Genomic DNA, 15196 nt, shown 5'->3' with positions numbered 1-15196 from the left:
TATGGAGGGGATAATAATCAATGTAATAAAACAAGCCATATGAATGGTTGAATTTGAAGCTGATGATGTGCCCTGTAAACTTTCACTCAATCCAAAATAAAAACATTTAACTAAAAAAAGAGTATTAAAGAGTATTAGGGTCTGAGGCTGGAATTTTAGAAGCCATTCAATAGCCTCTGAACAAGTTTTGAGCGAGAATACAGCCCCTTTCTCTGTGGAGAGCCCAAGGATGGCTAAAAGAACATCCACACAGAGTTTGATACATGGGTCAGATCTGGAGCTCAGGAGAAAGGTGCGGATTAACAGTGAGCTTTGGAGGTCACCAGGGAGTAAATGGAAGCCATGAGACTGCCTCGGGATATTAAGTAGAGAAGAAGGTCAAGGACAGAGCCCGATTAAACCTGAAACTTTGGTTTCAGCGTTGGCAGCTCTATTTGCCATTACCCAAAAGTTGCCAATGCCTATTGAATCTCTTTAACAAGTCTTTTCCCCACACTAAAGCAAGAGCATACACAAATTGGTCCCAATGCCTTCACTGTCTTCTGGTTAGCACACCTCTACCTTAGCATAGTATTCAGTATGCCATTTTCTTACTCATTCTACCCTGTAAGACAAGCAACAATCTTCTCATTTTTCAGATTAAGAAAGCTAATGCATAACTTAAGTAAAAAATGGGTAAGAAAGGGTATTCAGATACAGTTCTTTCAACTTCAAAAGCCCTTGCTTTTACCATCTCACCATGTTCTTTTCTAAACAGAATTTATACCTTTTTGTATACGGATTATACTGGGCATTCCCTGTCCCAAGAAATCTAACAATAAAAATATCGATCAGAATTCACATTTCCTTTCAAAATATTAACTACTATAGATACCCTTTTCAAACACACTGCCTTCTTTTTAACCCCTGCAATCCAGATGAAGGAAAGTATTATAATTCCCATTTTTAGATTTAAAAAAAATCAAAATTTAGAAAAGAAAAATGACTTGCCTATTATCAAACAGTGGGTCATTAGTAGTAGAGGAAGATGTCAAATTTGGGTGTAACTCTACAGCTCATGCTCTACACATTTCAGAACATTCATTGTCTTATGGCCCTGCCCCTTTCTCTGCCTCCAGAGACTGACCAATATGAAGATCATCATTTCTTGCTAGCTTACCTTGCATTTGGCCAATAGTCAGATCTTTATCCAGCCTATCAACACCTAGAACAAAACAAGAGAATTCTTAACTAGCGTCACTAAGAAAAGACCCTAGGAAAAATGTTTCATTGTCTAAGTATTAAGTAAAAACTGTAAAAGTGTATTAAATTACAAAGCTATAAATGTGATGAACATTGTCAATTCCTATTAATGCCAAGGCTAACTCCCAGAGTGTATGTTCTCACCAGATCTGTCTCTTAGGCTGAGGCTCCCTACACTCACTCTGTTCATTTAAAATGGCTTCTGAAAACAGGGTTTTTACTTGTGATACTTGCATTGTTCTCAGAATAGTCTCACAGCACGGTAAGTAGCTCTAGAAAGACTTGGCCTTGGGCAGGCATACGGGATAAGGGGCCAGGTGGATGGTAATGCTGAGTGAGGTGTAGGAATTTGATAAAGGGAGGAGAAACAGCCCCAATGAGTGAGGATGGCACCAGACTCATTTGGTGAGGAATTTTAACAAGGATCTGTCTAGGTGACCATATTCCCATATGTACATACTTACCTGCCAAGAGCAGCAGTTTAGGAATAGGACAACTGAGAAACAGATTGGATAAACCTCGGAACCAGCCATCCCAGTACTTTTCTGTTTTTGCCAGTTCAATTCTCCAGGTGTATGGATGGTCTTTCTTGGTCTGGAGGATTAAGAATAAGTTCTGAGTTTCTGAGGGCAACCCCTGGAGCAACAGGATAAAAACTAGGCATCCTGGGATAAGGAAAGGGAAGAAAACTAGCATTTTTTAAGCGATTACTGTGACCCAGACATTTTACCATAAATTTAATCCTCATAATAGCCTTGCAAGATAGGTTATTACAATAATTTCCACTTTTAGAAATGTATTTACTTTTTACTTCTAGTAAAAGTTTTCATAAACTTAGAAAACTTTTTGAAGATCACAAAGCTCATAAATGGTAGAGCCAAGAGTGACCTTTTCCTTATCCAGTAGGTAAAATAAGGATCTATCATAAATAGGGTAATTACAAAGAGCACAGTGCAGTATGAAATACTTATGACCTGAGTATAAAATGACATCGAAGTTATAACTACTACTGAAAAAAAATAGTATTCTTATGGGACAGAACTAGAAGGGAAAAGTAAAATAGGTTTAATTGTTGGTAGAGCCTTTTTCCTTATATTTTGATTTATGATAATGATATAATATTCCTGCACAGTAGGAAATATGATACAAATATAACAAAATGTCAACACCAGCTATGACTTTATAGTTGGCAAAGAATAGCAGATACTGGTTGAGCAAATAAATGATTCTCTATACTTTTATGTTCTAGTAGTAATTAAAACATTTAAAATAGTATAATTGAGATAAATAACTAGGATACTGCATATGGTAATCTATAAGTTAAGACAAGACAGCAACACTTTGTGTTAAAGGGCACTCGATAGAGTCAGGAAACATGAATCTTCTAGTCCTATCTGTCACAGATTCCTTCCCTTCTCTGGGCTGGATTTCTCATCACTAAAAAGAATAATAAAGGCACCTTATGACACTAATGTTCTCATTAAAAACTTCTTCTATTTTTTTCTACTGGTATTTTCTGGACACAGCAAACATTAAAGTGAATTCTAACTCCCATTTCAACCTGGAATCTCAGCCTGTCTTATAGCCAGGCAACACTTTCATTTATGAGCCATTTCTATCGTCTGAGATAGGACATCATTTTATAAGTCCTTTCCATGTATACAGTGAACTTTATATGCAGATGAAAAATTCAAAGTAACATAACTTCCAAAGGTAATATTTTACAAATAAAGAGTTCGTTTCAAGCCCTAAAATTTGTAAAAACAAAGAAAAAATTCGAGAGAGCATTAGAATTGTTCCTGTATTTAAGGCACTGAAAATAAATGCTTCTCTGGAAAGTGGTTAGTGCTAAGAAGGAAACATTTTTTAAAAATAATTTTATAATATAGCCATGTATCCATCAGACAGGAAGAGAGGGACAATAACACAAGCAAAGAGAAAATGGTGATGGACGCTGGCAGTGTGGATGGATCTGTGAGCTGACAACAATGTCTAGCAATTACTGCAAAGTTGGACCATAAGGTTAGTTTAGTTTAGGTGCTCCCTGCTGACAAATGGTAATAAAACAGATTAATGTACAGGTAGTCTCTAGTTATGCATGAAATCCATTCCTGTCTTTCGGTCTTAAATCGGAATTTGTAGGTAAGTCAGAACAGACAGATGTGGTTGTTCTTTAGCCTTACTTTAGTGCAAGAAAAGGCTTGAAGCCTATTTAATGAGTTAAAAGCAGTGTGTGCAGCAAGTGAAGGTGATTGTTATGAAGAATTTGTTTTGAGTAGGGGCTAGTTCAATCTTTTCAAAGTGAGCACAAATCTGTATAACATTAAAGGGTGAGTAGAAAATTGTTTATAAATCTTCCATTCATAATCTGGGGACGCCCTTTAATGAGATCTAGTTGGTGGGAAGGAGAAGCAGTAAGCTGGTCATCAGTCTTCCTGGGTTGTTAAGCTGGGCAGGATGCAGTTTTCCATCCAAGGGTATATACCAGGGGCCTCACAATATCTCTCAATGCCTCACTTGAAAAGTGTTTAAAAACACAAGCTTTGTGTCAGTCAGACCTGACTGAAAGCACATCACAGTTCCATCTTTACCTGTGGATCCTCTGGGAAAGTTACATAACTTCTTCACATCTCTGTTTTCTTGCTTTGGAGAACCTCTGTTCTCTAGAACATCTAACGGTGGATGAAAAGAACACCACCATCTCTCCTTCCATAACCACACACACTGGGAACCATTTTGTACCCATCCTTCCAAGAATGCAGGCCTTCACCCACCTCCATGTCATCTTCCTTCTTCCTCTTGTTTACCGATTCACTTCCTTCTTCATCTTCTTCTTCTTCCTCTATGATTCCTTCCACTATAGATTTTGAACCTTCTGGACTTGTAATTCCTTCACACCTAGGTTTTTTAAAAAATGCTATCATATATCTCTCTTTTATAATACAAATTATCTTAGAGATAGTAATACTTAGGACCTTTTATAATCAAATATTAGCACTTCATAGTGCTCCTGGAAGAAGGCAGATGTAGGCACATTTAAAAGTGTACAAAAGTAAACAAATGCTGTGGAAGACTATGGCCAATGTATAGTATACTCGGGTTTCTAGTTCTTTCATCAATACTGATCCATAGAGGAAGGGAGTAAGCATCTCCTTTGGCATGGTGACAGACTTTTAGTGACATTATCTACATAATGCTCACAATACTCCTATGAGATAGCCCTGAAAAGTTTAGAAAATTGCCCAGAGTCTCCTAGTGCATGAATGGATGAGGCTCAGATATGAATTTAGGCCCAACTAAAGCTGAAGCATGGTGCTTTTCTGCTGTTCTCAGCTTAAAGAACAGGACTCAGATAAGATGGTAAGAGACTCCTTTTTAATTTAGCTGATAGAAAGTTAGCATTCAAAGCCAGATGAACCTTGGAGATCAAAACATATGAGTCAATCAACTATTGCGTCCCAAAGATATCTGTTTATTATAAAATTATATAAACAGCTGATTCCATAATTATTTTACAAAATATATAATTATCTTTGGAAAAATTCACTGACAAGTGCTAGAGGTAAAATCTCAGGGTCTAAGAAGCAGCCCCTACAACTGTGCATGGTAAGGAGAGCGGTATTTGTCATACTGCCCTGGAGAAGGAAGGAGAAAAGGAAAAAGGACAATACAACAAGCAAACTAAGAAAAGTCTGGATTGAACTGTCAAATGTGTTACGTTTTTATAACATAAGTGAGTAACAAATAAGGGCAGGCAGATACCCAGACAGACTGTAATCGTGGATTTTTAAGAATGTCAGCTTCTTCTTCTGTCTCTTCTACCAGGTCTTTCATAAAGTGCATGTTAACAAATGTTTTATTCCAGGAGATCTGAAGTATTAAATATAGGCCAAGTGCTTTGGACTTCTACAGCCCAGGGAGGTTCAAAGCAATCTCACCTAGATTATAAACGGCAGGAAGGTCCCCAGCTCTTATGTGACAATCAAAACACACACACACTCTCTCTCACATATACTCACACAGATTGGTTATATTTCTCTCATCATGTTTTGGCTTCTAACCAGTTGAAGGGGTAAAAAATAAGACCTACTGTTTGACTTGGCCAACCATTGAGACACGGGCAGACTCCAGATTTCTAATTTGGCCACTCTTCACACTAGAAAGAGGGGAAAAAGAAAGGGTTATTGGAGGTTATTCAACATCCATCTTATTATGTCACTAGAGTCAAATGACTAATTAATTCTGTGGATTCTGTGGGACCTACTAAGAAATTTGCTTACTTCTCTCTACTGGCTAATGTGGCTATAAGACAGGTAATGAAAATGAAATAAAGACATCGCAGCCATTTCAATTCTGAAAGTATTTACCAAGAGGTTATGTTCCAGGCCTGTGCTCAAGCAGCATATAACTCAATAGGGAAGGGAGTGGGGAAGGTAGGAAACAAAAAAGCTACTTTTAATATAACACAAGATTCAAAAGAAGCACCTTATTCTGAATAAGGAAGTAAGAGAAAGTTTCTGTCTAAACTGAGGACTGAAGATGAGAAATTAACTGAAAGATAAAAGAGGGTGGTCAGAGCACTCTAGACAGAGGGTACACTGTGATGTGAAAAGGTCAGCAGAATGATTTTTTTTTTTTTTTTTAGAATGATGATTTTAAAGGATAGAACACAAGTAGCGGAAGAGAGCAAAGGGAGAATATAGCAGAATAGGAGAGGTTGGTAGGGCTAGGTCCTAGAGGTCATGCCATATTGTAGTTTAGACTCTTCTCATACTTGTCTACCAATCTTGTTTCTCTGTCTACTAGGAATCACAAACATACTAGATAGACATCCCATTTCTCTACTATCCTATACAATAAAACTTCATAAACTAGTTATCTTATTTCCTTTCTCCACTTTGTCATCTCCCATCCTTTCACAAACCTGTATCAGTTTTTGTCTCCAATTAGTTTCTGAAATTACTTTTGTTAAGACCACCAAGACCTCAGTTTTGCCAATTCCAATAGTCCTCTCTTGGTCCTCATCTTACTTGGTCTCTCAGCATTTCGCACAGCTCTCGCTTTTCTTCTAGAAACACCTGTTATACTCTCCTGGTTTTCCTTCTACCTCATCAATTATGCTTTCTCAGTTTCCTTTATTGGATGTTTCCATTCTCCCCAATCTCTAAATGATATGGAGTATTCCAAGGCAGTCTTATTCACATCAAATTCCTTAGTTTTAAGTATCAGTTGAGTAATGATGAGTCTCCAATATAGCTCTAGCTAAACATCTTCTAGTATATACAATTTTTTCCTTAGATGTGTAACAAGTATTTCAGCTTATCCAAAGAAAACCTGCCCCTTACCTGCTCCCAAATTTACTCCTTTGGATCTACCATTTATCTAATTGGCCAACTAAAAATCTAGAAATCAGTCCTGATTTCTTTTCATCCTCTCTGTTTTTCATTTTCTTATCTTTTCTCTTCCAACATATAATCTATATGCAAGTCTTTTCAGATCTCTTTCAAAATACATTCCGAAGCTGACCTTATCCCTATCTGTTGCCTTCCTTGTATACATGCATCATCATCACTCTCTCCTATGCTGCTACAATAAATATTCTCTGAACCAATGTCCCACTTTCACTTACCACCCTAACTCCCCAGCCCCTGATCTATTTTCCTCAGAACAGCCAGAGTGGTAGACCCAAGATTCAAATCCATATCTGTTGCCTCCAAAGCTCAGACTCTTAATGACTATCCCCTACTGCCTCCCATTCGGAAGATCAAGAGAGCAAAGTAGGAATCCACTTTTCTTTAAACCTTTACTGAATTTCTTAAAAGTCTGGAATAGCCAAAGTGGCCAGGAGTCATAAACTCGATTCAGCTATCCAGACAATATAAAATAAAATTAACAACCACACCTCACAGCATTCTTTCAGATTCTTGGGCTTAGAAAGTGAGCTCTGAAGATCACTGGCTCTCACGGAACAGAGGACATCTTAATATTCAACAAATAAAATTCTTATTATCTCTTGTATCTAGCAATGCAATAAAAACTCTTATCTCTTTTAAGATAATGCATACCATGATCCCAGAGGTAGACTGAATACCTGTTTCTTTTCTGTATACCCCGTGCTTCCTTCATTGTATTGTGTTAAAATGTTTATATTCTCAGTTTTTTGATAATCCATTTCCCCATCTTAGATCAGGTACTAACACATCTTAGGCACTAAACATTTTTTTTTTTAATGAGCTAAAAAATACTGATTTAGAATAATTTTCTCCTGGTTGTTACTGTAGTGTTGGCAAGGTGCCTGAGATATATGCCCAGCGGACAGTAGCTACATTCTTAATGTTCCAGCTACTCAACAGAGAGACAGATTTGGTGCCTCGTAGAGAACAGGAAACCTCTGTCATGGACATGAACAAGGGAGTGGTAGTAGCAATCTTACCAAACTCTAACATAATTCTGGCAAGCCATATTGTGGACATGAAGAGACCCTCTGTACTAGGAAAACTCCCTAGGATATATTTACTATTGAATTCTGGCTCCTACAGGTTTCACTTGATAATACCGGATTCCACTTGATAATATCTGATTCAGTTAACTGATATGTTCTGTCTGCTAGGGCAACCAGTAGTATTCTATATGCTGCGTGAAAGTACCAAAGAAATACAGAACAGCTCCTGACCTTAAGATGCAGGAAGAGCACTTTTTATAAAACTTAAAACATCAATGGAAATTCAGACATCAATAAAAATAATATGGGGATATTTCTCAAGGGAGGACTGGCAGACTTGAGTAAATAGTACAACATAATACAGATTTAAAGGTCTTTGGAACTTGACTGATGGTTTGAGGGAGTTACAGAAGGGTTCTGAGAAAGGACAGGAGATAGATTTAGAAGAATAGGTAGGAATACAGAATGATGAAGATATTTTATTCCAAGACTGATCTCCTTGCAAGGAAGAGTAGTTTACTCATCTCTGAATCTTTACCCTTTATTAAAAGTGTAAAGAGTTTAATAAGTCTATTCAAATGATTGATTAATGAATAAAACCATGACTGAAAGCCTTTAGTTAAGTGAAAGCCATAGCCAATTCTGCCAGCGATTTTTATGAAAACTAAATACCGAGCTAAATTATTTATCCACAATAAAAGCTGGAGAAAGAATTTTATACCCGACCTCTCTGTTTTTCCACCATTTGATCTGGAATACAGAAAATGAATCTAGATCCACAGTATCAGAGGCAGAAAAGGCCTTAGCAACCACTTAGTTCAAACTATCACCTTAGAGGGGGAAACAGAGCAGATGATCCAAAATTATTAAGATTTTAGGATTATAGTATACTGAAAAAGGAATGGGCTTTAGAGTGAGACAGCCAAGTTAGGAATATTTAAATTATTCAAAAGAAATCTTTGCACAAATGTTTCCACTCAAGCTATAACAATAAAGCTCAGGCTTAGAAATTGATTTTCTATTCCTTTGAACATGGTACTTGAATTGAGAAAAAAGGAAAGCTACAATCTAACAAGGAGCTCTGGTAGCGTAGTGGTTACGAATTGGGCTGCTATCCTCAGGGTCAGCAGTTCGAAACTACCCCAGGAGAAAGATGAGGCTTTTTGTTGCCATAAAGATTTACAGCCTTGGAAACCACATACAGGCTCACTATGAGTTGGAACCGACTCCACAGCACATAACCACCACCACCACCACCATCACAATCTAACATTTAAATAAAGAAAACTGAGATTTGTGGGTTACTACCTCCATTCAATGGCATTCTCCAGAGACTTGAAGGTTTTAGGACGACCACGTAAGAAGTTCTGCATGCTGTTAAGAGCATCCATGGCTGTACCTAGATATTAAAACAAAAATTTTAATCATAGTAGGTAATGTATTTTGATCATTTACATTTATCCGAGTCATATATGTGTGTGTGTGTGTGTGTGTATATGTATATACACACACACATATATATGTACCACATGTATCTGTTCTCAGTGACAACAGAACTCAGTGATTGTGGGGAAAAGGACACAGTTTAAGAAAACTCTGAAGATAATCAGGTGGGCGAGGGCAAAAGAGAGTTACTGCTTAAGGGGCACTGAGTCTCTATTAAGGGTGATGAAAAAATTTGGAAACAGTTGTGATGGTTATACAAATGGTTAATGCAATTAATGCCACTGAACTGTACATGTAAAAAAGGTTGAAATGGCAAATGTTTTATATATTTTTTTACCATAACTTAAAAAAAAAATGCATTTTAAAAGTAAATTTAGAAACAAACATAACTCAGAAGATTGTTGTGATGGCCTCCAATGACTTTTGCCTCCTGGTGTGCACTACCTTCTATAGTGAATAGGATTGACCTAGACAACCACAATATGACTTCTGAGGCTATGTCATAAGAGACATGGCAACTTTCTCCTTATTCTCTCTTGGAGCATCACTCTGATGGAAGCTAGTCATGCAGACACTCAAGCAGCCCTATGGAGAGGTTCACATAGAACTGAGGCCTCCTGCCAAAAGCCAGTATCAACTTGCCAGTCACAGGAGTGAATCGTCTTGGAAGCAGATCCTATTACCTCATGTAAGTCTTCAGATGACTACTGTTGTTGTTGTTAGTGCTGTCGAGTCGGTTCTGACTCATAGTGACCCTGTATAGGGTTTCTGAGGAGCAACTGGTGAGTCTGAACTGCCGACCTTGTGGTTCAAACCAACCTTGCAGTCCAGTGATTATCCTACACTGGACCCCAGGACTTCCAGATGACTATATAGTTCTTGCAAACATCATGACTGCAGCTTCATGCAAAGATCCCAAGGCAAAAACACCAAGCTAATAAGCTACTCCTGAATTACTGACCCACAGAATTGTGCAATAAAAAATGTTTATTACTGTTTAAATTTAATAAATTTTTAAGTAATCTGTTATGCAACAATACATAATGGATATGGTGGTGGTGGGGCTTATGCACCGTGGAGTTGGTTCCGACTCATAGCGACCCTGTATAGGGTTTCCGAGGCTATTAATCTTTATGGGAGCAAAAGTCTCATCTGGTAGTTTCAAACTGCTGACCTTGAGGTTCACAGTCCGATTCATAACTGCTACACTACCAGTGCTCCTTACATAATTGATATTACAGAGTAAAATTCTCAAATCTAAATCCTCTGAATCTTTTCAATTTATTTTTTTATTGTAGTAAAACAAATGCTAGGTTCTAGAGGGGAGAACACTCTTGGGATTGGAAACACACTGAAAAGTCACTAACAGGTGACCTTTTATCTAGAATCTAAAAACATTAGTTAATATAGGGAGGAACATGCATAGGTTATTTCTAAGTGTTGATTTTTACCTTTATAAAAGACTTAAAGTTATTTTTTTCTATTACTAAAAATACTTTAATATAACCTTTTATTAAAATGTTTGGATATACAGTGAAACCTGTAAGAGTCAGAACTCAATGGGTCTACCTTGCTTTTCTGGGTCTTCCAAGTAATCTGCCTTTGACAGGATACAGCTTATCATTTTTTTATCACTCTGTATTAGTGGAAAATATTTGAGTTTTCCTCTCTTACGGGTTCTGATTTTGCATGTTTTGCTGCAGAGAAACTCTCAGGAAAAGAGCAAACTGCATGACGCTGATTACATTGGTGGAGTCTGCCTACATCTCTAGTGTTATGAACTAGACATTGCTTAGTCTACAGCGTCTTAAGGTAGCTTCATTTAATTTAACTGCCTGTCAAATGACTTCCAGTAGGCAGAGGAGTTTAAAGACTGAATATTCAACTTATACTTTTCTTTTTTTTAAGCTTTTATTATGAACTGAGTGATAGTTTACATGGGAGAACATTGATTTTGTACTCAATCAATCGTATTTGCTTCATTGCAATGACTACAATCCCCTCCATGTATCATCGGTTAACAGTATTTGCTTCTATTCCCTGTTTCTTTATTTTTGTTTTGTTTTTATGTACACAAAAACATGCAGGAGTATATAAACATTCAAACAACCAAAGGGCACACATTCTGCAAGCCTGCCTCCTGGCTGTCAGCACACACACAGCCTTTCTCTTTCCATGAGTCTAGAGTACTCAGCTGCTCTAGCTCTTCATGCCATCACCTCTGCCTCCATCTCTGATGTTGCTGCTACTCTGGTTAGGTTCCTACTTCCTCCATTCATGCTCTTCTCTCTTAATGGTCCTAGGGTTCTCTGCTCCTAGAATGTAAGATTAACTACTCCCCCCTTTTTGTTACCTTTACAGTAGTGACAATTCCAATTAGTCATGATAACAATTACTCACTATTGAATCAAAATAATCTTATCCCATCTCCTTTCACCAGACTCATCTAGACAAGATGAAAAGTATTCATTGGGGATTCTACCTTCCCCTGCACACTGAAACTAAACTCCCTCTTGAAAACTTGTAAGCCAGCCACTTCATGCCTTTATTACCCCCATACACACCCATTTTAGGTAGCCAATGTCTAAGTTGCCCATCCATATCAACTCTGTATACCGAAAGGATAGGCTTGATCCTTGATGTGAAGACTCCTTCCTTCTCGATTGGTATTTTGAGTTACTACATCTGTAAGTATACGTAAAGTTCATCAAATTGTAGCAAGTTCCATTTGGTTCCTTTAAATTAAATTTCTTTATCTTTCCTCTAGTCGAGTTCAGATCAAGCCATCGAAGGTAGGTCAAATGGGTACTATCTGCAAGTTTGGGCATTTTTGTGCATCTAACCCACACTTCATGATACTTCACTCTCAGCTCTCATCCAATGTGGCTAGATCAGTGTCTGTGGGCTCAGGAGGTATCGAGTCTCCCCAAACTTCACACCAACCAACCCATCTTCTTTTATCTTGAGGTTGACAGGAGTCTATGGAACGTGGTCAAACTCAGCCCATATCTTCATTACTGACTTTTCCCTACTTCCATTCACATGTAGACCAACACAGTCGCCAGCGAGCTTACATGCCTCCTTGTATGTTCCCTTTGAGTTTCAATCTTGGAGGGGGGTTTGTCCTGAAGGGACTTGATTGCTTGCTTTGATAGTTCCCCAGCGAACAGCTTGCTTGTTCTTGTAATAGCCAAACAGACTGCCATTTTTTATTTTGTTTTTACCTGCTAGTCTTTCTTTCAATAGTAATTTCTGTTCCTTTAGCCGCTCCAGGCTGGTCTGCATGTACTTTCAAGTAGGAATGTCCCACCTCAGAAGGTTCTGGATGGGACTCTCAATACATACTTTTGCCTGGGCCCTAACAAAATTCACTCCTTCTGGATAAAGCAAAGTAGAAGATCCAGTCATACGTGGTTGGCTCTTGTCTTCTGATTCTAACTAAAAGGCCATACGTTTTGGGAAACCAGGATAATATATACATTTTTTAAATGCCCATGCCCACTGATCCACTATTTCTACTTTGGGGCACCTAACCTAAAATACAAGATAATATTGCAAAATCTTATAAGTAAAATTCATATAAAAATACTATTCATATGCAAAATTTGGGGAAAACCTAAATGCCTATCAATAGACGAATGGATAAGGCAAAATATAGTAAATAATTACAGTGGAATACTACTGAGAGATATGAAATCTTGATTGTTGTTGTAGATGTTAAGTGCCACCAACTCAGTTCCAACTCACAGCAACCCTGTTACTGTTACAGAAACACTCATAGAGTTTCCAATGAATGGCTGACGAATTTGAGCCACCAATTTTACAATTCCCAGCCTAGTGCTTATCCTATAGCACTACATCAGGATTCTATTAATTGTACATCTATGTATTAAGTTGTACATCTATAAAAAGTTAAATTTACCAACTTTTGTGTGATAAATATGTTTACAACAATGGAAAAAAGAGAAACTGCTAAAGTTGCTTATGTACATTCAAACAGCTCAAGGGATTTGGCTTCTGGGTTTGGAGATTTACGTTCATGTTTTCAGGGATATCCCAATTAACTGGCGAATAAAATGCTTGGTGCTTCTGTGTTCCACCTCCTAGTTTGTTGTGTAGAGCCTGAGAATCACAAAAAGCTTGCAAGTGACCATCAGGACACAACGATTGGACTGAACTGTTTTTTCTTATCATGAAAAAGCCAGGACAAGGGGCGTAGAGAGGGAAAGAGAGTTTAAAAACAAAACAGGCCGAAAATTAAATTAAATCCCAAGGTACAGCATAACATCCAACAGTGGCATCATGAAATCTCCCAGACAGCTTTGAAGGCAAGAAGCTGAAAGAGAACATTAAAGTCATACTCATATTAGGCTACAGATTTTTTTTTTTCTTCACTCCCTTTTCTGTGATTATAGACTACAGTATCCAGTCTAGTTTTTTTTTTTTGCTGTTGCTGTTTTGATGTTTTATGCTCCCCCTTCTACCTGGGGGATTCTTTCTCTTCCCATATTATCCCAGAAGAGACAGCAACTGCTGCCATAGAGTCAAGCTACAATAACACTCTATAAAACACCAAAAACCAGGCAAGAACCAATACCAACTGCCATATACCAAGGAAACAGACAACACGAGTGAAATTTACTCTTGGTTAAGCAATAAGAAGAGTAAAAATGGAAGCCCACATCCTGATCACATCTACCTGGAAGCAATCATAAAGCATAAAAAAATACCAAAACACACACTCAATTTATTAAGGCCACAGATTAACACTAAACATGTCCAAGAATCAAAAGCAGATAACCATATCAGCACATGTCCAGAAACAAGATAAAATGTCTGAGACAAATGACCTAGAGGTAGAGCTGGACTACATTCTGGAAGGAAGACAACCCTTGGAATTGCCTGAGAAGGAATTCAGAAAAATGATTATAAAATGTTTCAAAACACTTTACAATGGAGTTGAAAAAATAAGGAAGACTTCAGGAAAGCGCTACAGGAACAATCAAATATGATAAATACAGCATATTCAAAACCTACAGAAAGAGGTCCAAATGCTCAATAACAGAATATCAGAAATAGACAATACTCTGAAGGGGCAAAGGAGTAGTCCAAAAGAGATAAAAGGCAGAACCAGTGAGCTGGAAAACAAATCTCTCAATACCACTAAGACAGAAGAGCAAATAGAAACAAGGATAAAAAAAATCTGAAGAAGGTCTAAGATTCATGTTGGACAACAGGAAGAGGAATAACTTACGAATTATTGGCATTCCAGAACAAGAAGAATCACACAAGTCCACAAAGGAAATAGTTGAAGAACTGCTGGAAGAAAATTTCTCTAACATCCTGTAAAGTGAAAAGATAAACATTCAAGAAGCTCAATGAACCCCAGGAAGGATAGAAAATCACCGAGACGTATTATAATTAAGCTATCCAAAATCAAAGATAAGGAGACACTCCTGAAAGCAGCTAGGGAAAATAGTAGTGTTACATACAAAGGCAATCAAGTTAGATTAAGCTCACATCTCTAAGCAGAAACCATGCAAGCAAGAAGGCAATGGGAGACATATATAAAACCCTGAAAGAAAAAAACTGCCACCAAGAATTCTTCATCCAGCAAAGCTATCAATCAATTACAACAGTGTAATCAAACATTCCAGAATAAACAGAGGCTAAGGGATTTTGCAAAAGCCAACCTTGTGCTACAAAACATCCTAACTGGAGTTCTGTGGACTGAGAACCAAGAACAGAAAACAACCAAAGACTGGCATACATGGCAGCACCTCCCAGAACTAAAATGACAGAAGGAAGAGTCGAGAACAGAACAAAAATATGAGAACAAACTCAGAGAACCTGGAGGTCAGTGTATGATCAAAAACAATTACAATGTAAAAGAAGGTAAACACCTAGGAATGGAGATACAGATGGTGAGAAGGTCAGGTAGATTACAGGATAAAACAGACTGTGCTAAATGGAGAGAAAAGTTAATGGACTATAAGGCAACCTTAAAGAAAATTAACACTCCACAACATACCAAGAAAATGAAAATGCAAGAACATGGAAACATTA

General features: G+C 37.6%; 1 protein-coding gene across 2 annotated transcripts in view; it reads right to left on the bottom strand.

The window, feature by feature from the left end:
- The window catches only part of PPME1 (protein phosphatase methylesterase 1), an 86481-nt gene that overhangs the window by 4431 nt on the left and 66854 nt on the right, over nucleotides 1–15196 (bottom strand). Inside the window, exons 7-11 of one of the 2 annotated variants that reach the window (XM_006875408.1) lie at nucleotides 8993–9083; nucleotides 5333–5398; nucleotides 4017–4140; nucleotides 1707–1878; nucleotides 1160–1204 (exon numbers count right to left, since the gene is read on the bottom strand). In XM_006875408.1, coding sequence (XP_006875470.1) covers nucleotides 1160–1204; nucleotides 1707–1878; nucleotides 4017–4140; nucleotides 5333–5398; nucleotides 8993–9083 — 498 coding nt within the window. The remainder of the gene's footprint in view (nucleotides 1–1159; nucleotides 1205–1706; nucleotides 1879–4016; nucleotides 4141–5332; nucleotides 5399–8992; nucleotides 9084–15196) is intronic. The other variant, XM_006875409.1, reaches the window with a different exon arrangement.

Source organism: Chrysochloris asiatica, unplaced genomic scaffold, assembly GCF_000296735.1.
Source record: "Chrysochloris asiatica unplaced genomic scaffold, ChrAsi1.0 scaffold00326, whole genome shotgun sequence".
Lineage (NCBI taxonomy): Eukaryota > Metazoa > Chordata > Mammalia > Afrosoricida > Chrysochloridae > Chrysochloris > Chrysochloris asiatica.
This window is presented reverse-complemented; position numbering and strand designations above follow the sequence as displayed.